Below are 12,635 nucleotides of genomic sequence, written 5' to 3' on the forward strand. Positions count from 1 at the left end.
TTCGGAGTCTTGAATTTAGGATTTATAAATTTCGGAATTTTTCAATTTTGTAATTTGAGTTTTTGATTTTTTTGATTAAAAAAGCTCAAAAAATCAATCAAAAAATTTATTTGGGTTTTTGAATTTCTGAAACTTTGAATTTCCTTTTATTTTTTCCACAAGAATGTTTAAATTTAGAAAAAAATGTCTTTCTACCCTTTAAATTCCATCTAAAATTCAAAGGCGGAGAGCCAGCTTTTGTTACGTCAAATAAACGAGCCCCAATAATTATTTTTGTTACATCCAATGCCTTTATCTTTGGGAATCACTAGAATGAAAAATGAATGTGTTCAGTATAAAATAAACAAAAAAAAGCTTAACTCAAAACAAAATATTTCAGATCCGTTAAGCAGATTTTAAAAAATCATTTGGATATAAATTTTGTTTTTTTTTTAATTTGGATGGATGAAGAATACACTCTTTATGAACATTATGTCGACGTTTCTTATTAAGAAAAAACAAACAAACACGGAAAACAATTCAATTTTTTTGAAATATTGTTTCAAAAAACTTCTAAATTTCAATGGAAATTTATGCAATCAGCTAAAATCAATTTTAAATGCATTCTGTTTAGAATCATTAAATTGAAATTAAATTTTAGCATGCTTGGGTTGATTTAAAAATCGATTGAATTTTTTAAAATTTCCGATGTTTAGTATCGCTAAAAAACTTTTTGCGCAAAAATTTTTGTTTTCTTCAAATCTGTCTTCGTATCCGTTACGCTCCAAGGGTATATCAAACCGAAGAGTGGACCGGATATTTTTATACGAAATAGAGCTAATTTTTATTTGAAAGGGTATTTATTGATTTTCTTTGCAAGATAAACAAAACAAAAACCTCAGTTGTATGCTTCCAAAACCGCTACTTTTGTTTATTATGCATCCAAGGCAATGAGCGACCTAGATAAGAAATTTAGTCATCAAATTCATATGGGTTCATAGTCACAATCCTAAAATTTAGTACATAAATTCAAGCGTTAGTCTAAAAGAAAACAACCCTAATCTTTGCACATCTGCGCGGTCATCACGGCCAGCGGTTCGAGCTCCTTCCCGGACATCAGATCGAATTCTTGGATAAAGTAGTAAAAATGCTTGTAACACGTGTTGACGTGAGCTTCCTGCAAAAAAGAGAACAAAGCAAACAAAAAACCCATCATTTAGGCCCCTACCTGTTACCCGCACAAACACCTGCTCTCGAAGAAGGCTAATTGAACACGGTTCAAGGTCTTCTTTACATAGCACTTTGGGCGGGTGCGGTGTTTACTTACCGCTCCAATACTGACGATTCGATCAAAGTGATGGATGTACACATGCACAAATACTCGAAACAGTCGGGCCAAAATCTTCTTGCACAGGCTTGGGAAAGACTTCGGGAATGGCACATCGGTCGACACTGGGAAGAGCGTCTCGGTGTTGATCTGGTTCTCCACCCAGTCCATGAGCAGTGCGACGTAGCGCGGGGCAGGTAGTTGGGTTGGCTTCTTGAAGACATCTCCATCGGCCCAGAGGTACTCGTACTTGGAGCCCCCGCTCATGGTGGGACACGTCGTTTCGTTGCAGTACTCCGATACGGTTCCGTAGATCAGATTGATCCGGTTGAAAAAGTCCACCACGTGAACCGCCAGCCAATCGTTCATGTTTTCCCCGGGCGGCAGCCTGACCACGTCCCGCAGGTTTATTCCCGACTGCAGACTTGCGTGGGCTTGCTTGTGCAGCGAGTAGCGGATTGTTCCTTGGGCGAACTTTTTCCGCGGCCGGAAGGTCTGCGGGGAGGACGACGGTTAGGGTTATTCCAAATGTGGATTATTCAATGGTAGAAAATTTACCTTTTCCCGCTGGAAGAACTCGAGGAAGCCGTTGAGCGCCATTATCTTTGGGATTTTTCTCTGCGAGGTAGCAATTTTTCTGAAGTGGTTCACTTCCTCCGCGTCATACATGCAGCTCATTGGAAGACCTTATTTGGTTCCCATTTTCATCCGTTCAAATGCGTTCCAGAAATTGCGACTGATGTACGTGACGCCAGCTGCAGCAGAGAAGGTGCCCTCGCACAGTTTTCGAGCACCAAAAATAACCTGAAGGAGTTATCCTTTTAACGCTGCCGCGGTGCTTATTATAGATTAGACGGTCATTATTACTTACGCCTTGCTGGCCGTTTATTTGCGGAAGGAAGCCTTAGCAGTGAGAAGAACGGAAAACCCTGACTCAAAGGTAAACAAATGTTGAAAATTTTGCATTAGAACTGTGCCGTGCGCTGAGGAAAACTGCGAATATCGTGAGGTGGAGGAACTAATAAATTTATGTATGTCAAAGCAGAAGCATCATTGAATTCTGACAATCGGTTGGATGTTGCATAGAAGTTAAAGGGTGACATCATTAGAGAATGGAAATTAGAATGATACTTGCATACAAGTTGGTATGAGTAGAACATAATATAATGATCCTAAACACTCTTTTATGCTGCGAAACATGATTTAGAGCTGAGCAAATTTCAGATTATGGATTTGGAACAAGTTAAAACACAGTTATTTACTACACTAAAGACTAAAGACCACTTTTTTTTATAGATGTCCACAAGTAATAACTCAATGATTACAGATGACTGGCCAAAGCAAAGAGCCCTACATCGCCCAGTGACAGCTATGTTTCAGTTTGTTTTCATACAGAGGACTGTGATACGTTTGATAATTAATATTTTAGCCATGAATTTTTATTTGGTGTTGAGTAAATTTACTTTCCATTATAATTGACCTTTTCCCTGCATCAAACAAAATAAAACAATTATTGCTATTCCTGATTCATCCCTTAAAACACACCTTTACCAGAAAGTTTTACATACATTGTTGTCTGAATAACTGAATTTGCATTGAACTAAACCTGTCTAAATGATTTAAATATGTGTGCATTCTTTGAAATCTCCAATCACTATTCATAGTGATGTAATATATATTTAAAGCAGCACCACAGACTAATCAGATGTAGCACTAATGGTGGTTGGTTAACATTCATCGTAACTGGTTAAAGCTTATTACATTGGCATGTTCTTTTGAGTATATCGTTTCACTTTAATAGGTATTGTTGGGAACAATTCATGCAAAAACATTTACCACAACAAGCGTATTTCAAATATTGGCAATAACGGGTACTTACTAATTCGCTTAACAGTAATCATTCTAACCTAGATGCGTTTTTAGATAATTCAGCACCTTGGTCCGTGTTCCAGTGCCAAATATTTCAATCGCTTTCTTGAAATTGCCCACGAACTCGACCGATACGGCGTCCATTTTGAACGGTCCCTCACACTTGGACTCAATCACCAGCAGGTCCATCAGATAGAAGCACGCCACCACGTACTCCGGACTCATCATTCCGAAGCGCTGCTCCCGAATCTGGATAAACTCGTGCGCCAGCTTCTTGAGCCTCCGCAGACAACGGTCGTCCAGCCCGGAAAACGGCAGATACTGGAGGAAAATCATGTGCGCCAGGGTGATCTTGGTTTCGTGGTACTCGGAGAGTACGGCTTTGCACTTGCTGTAAGCATCCATTGCCTCGTCGAACTCCTCGTAGCCACCTTTTTTTTTAGGAAATTATGGGGTAAGATTTGAGGAATAGACCGTGAAGATTTGACACCTACTTTCTTGCTCGCTGGTCATGCCAGCAGCGATCAGTTGGAACGTTGAGCAATCGATGATACGCCTGCACATCGGACACTTGATATCCTTCTCAAAGGGATCCGCGTTCTCCTTCAACATAAAGTACTTGGAACACTTTGCAAAGGGACATTTGTAGTGCTCGAAGGATTCCTGCAAAATATATAATTTGGTGATCTGTTGATGATTTCTGAAATTTTTCCAACTTACGTAAGCTTCATCGTTTTTCGATATACATCTCGTGCATTTACACTCAAATCCATACTGCTGTCGCAGTGCAGATTTGCGCTCGTCTTTGCACATCAGCTTAAAGTTCGGTCCGTAGCAGTTAAAAATTTCACCTCCCACAGGAATATCTTTGGCGGCGTACACCGTAAGAGTATTTTTGTTGAACGTATTTCTTATGTTCGGCTCGCAGGAATGATTGAACATACTGATTTGAGGGAAAATACCGGTAAACACTCGAGTGCTTTCAAAGTACCGGTGCAAGAATCCCGCCTTGATGTTAAAGCTGTCCGCTTCCAGACAGTTGTTCTCGGAGGCGAAACTACCGCGCAGTTCACTGATTGCATGGCCGTTGCACACCAACTGACCAATATGGCGGAAGATGACCGCTCCACAGTAGATAGACCAGTTTTCCTTGGACATTACGTTGATAAGATCGCCAAGTTGTTGGAAAAAGTCGGTAAAGCCACTCAGGTATACCGAGAGCATGTAGGCAGTCTGTGGAGAATGCGAGTTTCATGATTCATTTTATTTTTGAAATTTAATGGATTATCTCACCAACGAATACTGCAGCATATCCATCACATCCATCTGCTCAAAGTTAGTTACCAATCGTAGAACCCTCCCATACGGATATTCCGTATGTTCAGCTTCTGCCGTATCGAGCACGCTTTTGAACAAACCTTCTGGCGTACTTTCAACCGACAAATCCAACTTTTGGGTACTCGCTTCAAACCCATCCAGGAAGCTTCGCATTCCAAGATGAGCGATACCAATCAAATACCACAAGTGCTTCCCATATCCGGCACATTCGAATCGATGCGAGGAGTGATTCTTGCGACAGGCTACACTACAGTAGCATGCTCGTCCACAAGTGATACAGCTTAAAAATGATACATTTAGTTGTTGCAGTTCAGGGGATGATTAAATATAAAACACTTACGGAAACGGGATTACATTGATTTCACCGCAGTACTGACAATCGAAGGGCGGCAGCTCGGATCTGCTTCGCGGATCGTACACTGGAACAAAGGAAACGGCCGTTTCCTGCACGATTGGAGCCTCTTTCTTGATTCCCTCTTTAGATACTATGAATCGACCATGTGAAGCATCGGATTTTCTTGAAAGAAAAAATATTTGATTTTGTTCGACGTTCATTCAAGAAAGACTTACTCTTCCAGTTTAGGATATTGAACATCAACTTCTGTTGGATCAGCGGGAATTTCTGATATTGCAATGATTCCAGCAAGCTGCTGTAGTCGTTTATCTAAAAGAAACCATACCTTTCAGTGGTGTCCAACATCAAAACTTTATTGAACCCCAACTCACATCGCTCCATCTCGAAGCTGGTCAGCTCCTGCTGCTCGGCATGTGCCCCCATCGCGTCCAGCGCCTTGTCCAGCCCGTCCCGGTCGCGATTCTGGAGCGCACACTCTGCCAGCCGGAACAGGACGCGCAGCCGGTTTTCCTCCGGATACCCCCCGGTCAGGGCCAGCTGGCAGTCCTCGTACGCCTCGCGGAACCGCTTCAAGCTCATCAGCACGATGGCTCGGTTGGCGTGGGCCATTGCTTGCGCCGGCGAACCACCGGGCGCCATAAAGATGGCCTTACTGTACGCTTCCAGTGCCACGTGGGGGCTCTTGCGGCTGCGAAAGATCTCGTTTCCGTTCTCCCGGTACAGGTGGGACTTTTCCTCGTCGTTCACCGTGACGGGGGGTAGCTTTTTCAGCCAGGCACGGCACGCTTTTCTAGGAATTGGTATGAAGGTTTTGGTTGACACGCTTTCCATGCTTTTAAATTATTGAGTGTTTCTGATTAACAGTACAAAATTGTAATACCTCTAAAAATGGTGTGTTATTGATTCAAATTTTAACAAAATAACACCTAAACTCGCTTCGCTTCGCTTCGCTTCGCTAGGAGACGGTGATTTTAGCGGATTGCAGACTGGATTTTCGCCATGTGATGTGATGATTGTCTAAGCCCAAGTTGCCTAGGAATCGATAATTGGGAATAGAACCAATTCCACCTGAACCAGATTCTCACCACCATGGCAGCCGTCCATTGCCGGCCGCTCCCATCTCCACCGCGCACCAGGGACAAGGAAAGGGAATTGGAAGACGGGAAGTGTTGATGCTCCACTTTTTTAAGAGTATTAAGGGAAATTCTCCACGGTATCCTCAAGTAAGTTTCGCTTGGAGTTGGACGGTTTTTGGGAAGGTGAATGGTCTGAGGAGCCACCCTAGGCGAGTGGTAACGACCGTTGGCATTGTTGTTCGAATTCTTCGTGTGTTCTCATTTCTAATGGGAATGCTTTCAATTCTTCTCATCTCTTATTGGATGAATTCTAGCAGTCGCCCAGGCTATTTATAGCGAGGTAATGTAAAATAACACCTAAACTCCCAAGCTCGAAAAAAAGGGGGAATTTCCATACAAATTCCCCCTTTTTCTCGAGCTTGGGAGTTTAGGTGATAATTTTAAGTTCTTTTCATTAGTTTTTGTAGCGTAAAATATAAGCTTCAAAAAATGTAATGAAAATCACTATAAATTTAAAAAAAAACATTTTTAATAAAATTGACAGAGAGGTGAAATTATTTTTGTATTGATTGGTTTTGAAATCAATTTTCATTGAAGCATCATTGACAGTCAAATGAATAACAAAATGAAGATGCAGATATTTTTTACAGTTTTGGTCCCCAACTAAAAAAAATAATTTCAGCTATAATTTCAATCCACAGATGAAAAAAGGAAAGTTAATAAATAAAATTCTGGATTTTTTTTTGAAAAGGTCCAATACACCAAATTTTTAGTTTTTGCTTTTTGGATGTTTTTTAAAACTCCTGACTCAAGGCGGTTTTAAAAACACCCAAAAAGCAAAAGCTGGAAATTTGGTTTATTGGACCTTTTCAAAAAAAAACTCCACAATTGTAAGATGTGTGTTGTTAGATAAAAAAAAAGTGTGAACGAAAATATACGTATTTTTTAGAGACTCGATTATCCGAATGCCTCAGACAATTTTCAATTCGGATAATCATATCACGAAAAAAAAATCTCTTTTTCTTATTTTTAATTGTCGAGCTTTTCTATGACTCAAAATTCTGTGATTCAGAATGTTTACGTCCAAAATGGCGGTTACTAAGTACTAAGTATTTGGTAATTTTTAAGGCAATCACCTATTCAAAATTTAATAAAAATGGGGTCGCAGAAATCGAATTTGATGTTAAAAATAAGAAAATGAAACAAATACGAAAAAAAATTGTTTGTTCGTGATTCAATTTATCCGAAGTTCCATAAAAACTTTCGAGTAATCGAACATCGGATATTCGAAACTGCGGATAATCGAATCTGGAATGTACTAAACACATAAATTTCACAAATGTCTTGTTATATGTGTTTTTTTTTATATTTAACAAAAAAATAATAATATAGAAAGATTAAGTTTTTTTAATCTCGAAATTCAAAAATTCTATTTAAAAATTTAATGTTTGTCCTTTTGTATTTATATTTTTTGTTTCAACAGATTGCTATCTTCATCCAAAGTTCTGCTTATATGTAATTGTAGTACTCAGTTAATTTATCTTAAGTTTTACATTGCATTTTTAGATGCTCATATTTGTTTTTAATAATTATTGTTGAAATATCCTCCCAATTTAATATTTGTCTTGAACCCAAGTTTATCATCTGTTAGCCAAGTCTGTGTCCCCAAAAAGACGTCATTCAAGGCTAGTATGGAGATCGGAAGAAAAGGGGTCAAGAAACAGCTTTACGAACAGCAGAACAAAGGAGAGGGAGCTTTTCTTGGGGCTTTTCTTCACCCTCTCTGGCTTGCTTTCGCTGTCGCTGCTGCCCATTTGATTTTTTTCTTGACCGATTCCTTCCGAAGTGCATACACCGCTTCAACCAGAGACGAAAACACACACAAACCCCGAAACGGTACTTTTCGGACTTGCCTGATTTCGGGAATCGCGTCCAGCTTCCGGATCGTGTCGACCTCGCCCCGGTACTGCTTGATCACCCCGGTCAGGTTGTACGTCTGGACGATCCGCGCCGCCATCAAATCCCATCCGTTTTGCATTTTTCACACGGTTTTTCGAACGCAATAAAATTCCTCACCAAAACTCTGGCCAAACACTTGTCGCCGATACCAAAACAAATTGCGTTCTGACAGTTCTGCGGGTTGTCCCTCGCGATTTGTATGTCAAGTTCCACAGCGAACTGTCAGTGCGGCGCCGATCGAACTTTTTTTTCGAAGCATTCGAAAAGTGTCACTTTTGGTGGATGGATGTTTTATTTTTGGTAATTTGGACGTGACTTACAAGAATCTTGAAGAGATTTTTTAATAAATTTCTGCCGTGGACTCGGCGTCGAAGAACTCCTTTTATAGTCGTCAAAGAAGCAGGTAAGAATGATAATGAAGAATCTCGTTCAAGTAGTAAATCAAAAACTCAAACTTACAGTACAATCCCGGACGGAACACGCTCCGTAAAACTCAACCCGCAGGATGGCGTTCAACTTTGCGGCCTTCAGCTACATTGCGGCCCTGATTATCGATGCATTTCTCATCTTTTTCTCGATATTCCACGTGATTGCGTTCGACGAGCTGAAGACGGACTACAAAAATCCGATCGATCAGTGCAACTCGCTCAATCCGGTAAGGCTGCGCCGTTCCCGAAAGCGTACTGACTCATTGAGGTTTCCGGTTGATTTTCTCTTTGCAGTTGGTGCTGCCCGAGTATGCGCTGCACGTGCTGTTTAACCTGCTGTTCCTGTTCGCCGGAGAGTGGTTCTCGCTGGCCATCAACATTCCACTGATTGCGTACCACATATGGAGGTAGGTTCTCGTGAAGAAAAGATTCGATAAAATTCTGCTGCTACTTCTTTGGCTTCATTTATGCAAATTAGCGTTCTACAACCCAACTTCTGCCTGTGGACCAGCTACAATCTTGAATTTATTCAAAAATCAATTTCAAATTAATGTTTGATCTACAATGATGAAAGCAAGAACTCTGGAGCAACAAATAAAAGGGGTGGTACGACGTTGCAAACTCTGTTTTTAGGAAAAATAGAAATTTTAGTAAAACAAAAAATTTGCTTAGAGACCATCCATAAACCACGTGGTCCCTTTTTTAAAATCCCCCATTGTGGACATTTTCTAACAAAACATTTTTTTGTAAGGAGCGTGGACAATCCCTGATTTTTTATTCTTTCTCCGTGATTGTCCATTCCTGAAAATATTTGTTTGAAATGTTCCGAAAGTTTCCAATTCAAAAACAAAATAATCAATATCCAGAATATTTATATCATGCAATTTAAAAAAATTATAAAACTTTGCATTTTGAGAAATTTATTTCCTGTGGAAAAAAATATTAAAATTCGGCAAACATTTTGTTTCCGTGTGTAATTTTCCGCAACTTTGAAGATGCATTTAAGTCCCCTAAAACACATTAAAAAAAATCGAAAATAATAAATTACTTATTTTAGGAATTGTCAAAAAGTCTAATAAAAAATTGTTATTTTTCCGTTTTTCTATGTTCTGATAGTACCTAACCTACAATTTTGCCTTTTTTTCATTTTTTAATATTTCCAGCTTTAGTGCATAATGCCGATTTCTAGGATGAATTGTATTTAGCCAAGCTCTAATATTTAGATGCCGGTGTGCTTTCTTGTGCTTAGCTTGCTGTGGTTCCTATCTAGTTAGTACAAAAGAGCACACGGGCATCGATTTATCAAAAATATTGATTTTTAAAAATATTTAGAAAACATTTTTGGAAGTTGAATTGAATTTGCATTTGAAAAGTAATTACGTGAACTTTTGATAGTGTAGCGTTTTCGAGTTAAAACCATCAACTGACTATTATTTTTTAATATTTTTTTTTAATATTGTCCTTTCTTGCAGGCCAAGGATTGATACCTAAGAGCATGCAATGGCATTGACCTTGTTGCGTGCTCTTCGGTTGACGTCCACGTAAGGAACATCCTGGAAGGAGCGCAACTAACTACATCCGTAGTTCTGTTAGATCATCCGAATTATCTTGATCAGAACAGTATAGCTCTGGTTCCTTGCGAGTGTCCTATTTTCTTACCTCCACGTTGGCTTGGTTTTCATGATGACCTAGCTGGTGGCCTGTGGAAACGGATCGTAAACCTTTGACCACCGCGGGTCAGAGTCGAGACGGCTAAAAGAAAGGGGCGCGACAATGTGGGAAAGGGAAGTAATTTGTGATTGTAGACGGTATTGTTTTGATTCGCAGTATGTTGAGTCAACTGCTGTGGATGTACCTGAACGTCGCAGAACGGGGTTTCTCTCCTTTCCATTTCCAGCTACCATCTATCTCCTGTTTATTTTGTTTCACTGATTTTCTAAAACGGCTTCTGTTTACTATCCTCCATTTGATTTCGATTTTACTTATTTGATTCTCTTATTTCTCAATGCTTTTCCACTCTATTTTACCAATTGATGCTGCTGTAACAAACTGTCTGCTTTCCCTTAATTTGGCTGCGATGTCAATTATGTTTATCATGTGCCTATTCTTTATTTATCTATTTGAATAATTTCTCATCTTCCCTGTAAATTGCCCTCAATACAATCTAAGCTTGTTTGTTACCTCTATTGATTAACTATTGTTAATTTATTTATCTACTTCATAAATTACTATCTTTCTTTTACTATTGATTCTTTACATAGTATATTTCTTTCACTGTCCATTGTTTTGAAACTTCACCTTTTTCTTAAGCAAGTGAGGTTCGAGCCCTTACTCAATTTATAGAATAATTATAGGATTAACACAAATATTACTATTGTACTTTTGGTAAACTTTTATAACATGCTTAGGACCAAAAATTGTAACAAAACACCGCGACAAAAGAAATAGCAACAGATAAACACGACTCAACACTAGGAAAGATTTCAGGAGAAAACAATACACAGTAAATAACAATTAGTTTTTGAATTCAAACTAAAAATAAAACAGTTTTTGCTTTAATGAAAGTTGATAGGCACACTATAAATGGTTAGGCGCTTATACTTACATCAAACCCTACATAATGTACCACCCCCGGCCGAGTTAAAATGCGTAACCGGAAAAGAAGGTGTGCATGCCTGGCACGAACACTCAAAGCGTGTTCTAGCGTGCTGCTCGTTCTGACTCAGAGCAAGGGTGAGATGTAGGTGTAAGGGCAGTGCGTGTTCGTCGGGAACCTGGTGCATAAGATCGGTCAAGGCCCGTTCTTACACTGAAAATTGCGAATTGCGAATTTAATATTGTCCTTTCTTGTCCATTTCTGAAAAAAAAAACATTCAGATAGGCTAATTAGGAACACTTAGGAATACAGTCCAGACTCGATTATCTGAAGGGCTTGAAAAAAAAATCACTTCGCATAAACGTATCTTCGGATAATCGATCCACACATTTTTTTTCGTTGTCCTATTTTTGATTTTTAAATCTCAGATATGACCTCAAACTACGCATAATTTACTTAGAATTTTTAAATCCGAGATGGCAGCCAAAATGGCGGTGATGAAACATTGAAAAAATGCATTTTATAATTTAGGCCGTTGCAAATCCAGAGTTTTTTTTTAGAGTAGGTCCGATAAGCTATTGTGTTTCATATGTTTGTAAAGTTTAAAGTAAGAAAATAAAAAAAATAATAATATCCTGTATAATAACTGTTAAATTCTAACACAAATTGGGTTGAATTTAAAATCGCCTTTTTAATCGAAATATAACCGATTTTTTTTGCGATTTTTTTTTTGAAAATTCAATTTTCTCTACCTTTGCTATTTCAACAGATACAAAAACCGCCCAGTCATGTCCGGCCCGGGCCTGTACGATCCGACTAGCATCATGAACGCCGACGTGCTCGCCAAGTGCCAGCGCGAGGGATGGATCAAGCTGGCCGTCTATCTGCTGTCGTTCTTCTACTACTTGTATGGGTAAGTTTGCTTGGGTTGATTCTTTTGACAATTTCAAAAGACTAAGCTATGTTTTTTTTTTTCTTTCACAGTATGATCTACTCACTCATATCGACGTAAGTAAGTACTCATTTCTGGGGGAACGAGCAGCCGGAATCAAAACTTCTCCCCTGAAAATTTCCACGGCATGCCACACTCGATACAAAATGTTTCTGAAAGTAATCCAAGATAATCGTAACCCTCACATTTTGTGTGTGAAAGAACAGCAAAACACCGACCAATAGTAGCTTATTGAACGTACGATTCCATCCTAGTCTAAAACTTACCATCGTGCTATGCGGGATCGCTTCAGTAAAGTAGCCGAGATTAGCGAGCAAAAAGGCAGATCAAATTAGAACACATTATTAAGACCTTATTTATTGAACTCACAAATTGTATGAAAGCATCAATCGATCCATCCTTTGTTTTTAGCACGTTGAACCCATTCTTTCATGTTGACCCTCGTGTTCTTCTCCCAATCCCAAAATGCCCCAATTCTTAAAGTTACAGTGCTGTGAATTGTACAGAAGAACGTGTGAAATAAAAGCTGTACCCTACCGAAGGAAAAGGTGAAATATGCTCTACTTTTGCTTCTTTGCACATATCACAGCGTCCGCGCGTCCTCCAACTTCAAGGACGACGAATCTTATCAGCAGCATTCATCTGAGTCTCTACCTTATCTTACTCATCGCTCAAGGGACGCATTTTTGCTGCTGCTGCTACTGCTACTTACTTGTTTGCATATTATTAGATAAGCAAGCACTTTGCTTTTCCTTG

The 12,635-nt window shown here is 39.3% G+C and overlaps 3 protein-coding genes across 3 annotated transcripts; 1 reads left to right on the forward strand and 2 right to left on the reverse strand.

The window, feature by feature from the left end:
• Positions 1–884: 884 nt before the first annotated feature.
• LOC6042127 (MOB kinase activator-like 3) lies at positions 885–2,336 on the reverse strand. Its single transcript, XM_001851224.2, has 4 exons — positions 2,178–2,336; positions 1,865–2,110; positions 1,307–1,801; positions 885–1,156 (listed from the first exon to the last, which is right to left on the reverse strand). Exons 2-4 carry the CDS (start codon positions 1,982–1,984, stop codon positions 1,037–1,039), a joined length of 735 nt encoding a protein of 244 aa, XP_001851276.2. The 5' UTR covers positions 1,985–2,110; positions 2,178–2,336; the 3' UTR covers positions 885–1,036.
• Positions 2,337–3,079: 743 nt separating this feature from the next.
• Positions 3,080–8,063, reverse strand: LOC6042128 (SET and MYND domain-containing protein 4). The gene is made up of 8 exons (XM_038255951.1): positions 7,858–8,063; positions 5,240–5,658; positions 5,084–5,177; positions 4,854–5,030; positions 4,469–4,793; positions 3,896–4,408; positions 3,670–3,838; positions 3,080–3,606 (listed from the first exon to the last, which is right to left on the reverse strand). The coding sequence occupies exons 1-8, from the start codon at positions 7,980–7,982 to the stop codon at positions 3,209–3,211; spliced, it is 2,220 nt and encodes a 739-aa protein (XP_038111879.1). The 5' UTR covers positions 7,983–8,063; the 3' UTR covers positions 3,080–3,208.
• Positions 8,064–8,145: 82 nt separating this feature from the next.
• LOC6042129 (protein cornichon) lies at positions 8,146–12,433 on the forward strand. The gene is made up of 5 exons (XM_001851226.2): positions 8,146–8,306; positions 8,365–8,558; positions 8,626–8,738; positions 11,697–11,840; positions 11,912–12,433. Exons 2-5 carry the CDS (start codon positions 8,409–8,411, stop codon positions 11,937–11,939), a joined length of 435 nt encoding a protein of 144 aa, XP_001851278.1. The 5' UTR covers positions 8,146–8,306; positions 8,365–8,408; the 3' UTR covers positions 11,940–12,433.
• Positions 12,434–12,635: the final 202 nt, after the last annotated feature.

This window comes from Culex quinquefasciatus, chromosome 2 (assembly GCF_015732765.1).
Source record: "Culex quinquefasciatus strain JHB chromosome 2, VPISU_Cqui_1.0_pri_paternal, whole genome shotgun sequence".
NCBI lineage: Eukaryota > Metazoa > Arthropoda > Insecta > Diptera > Culicidae > Culex > Culex quinquefasciatus.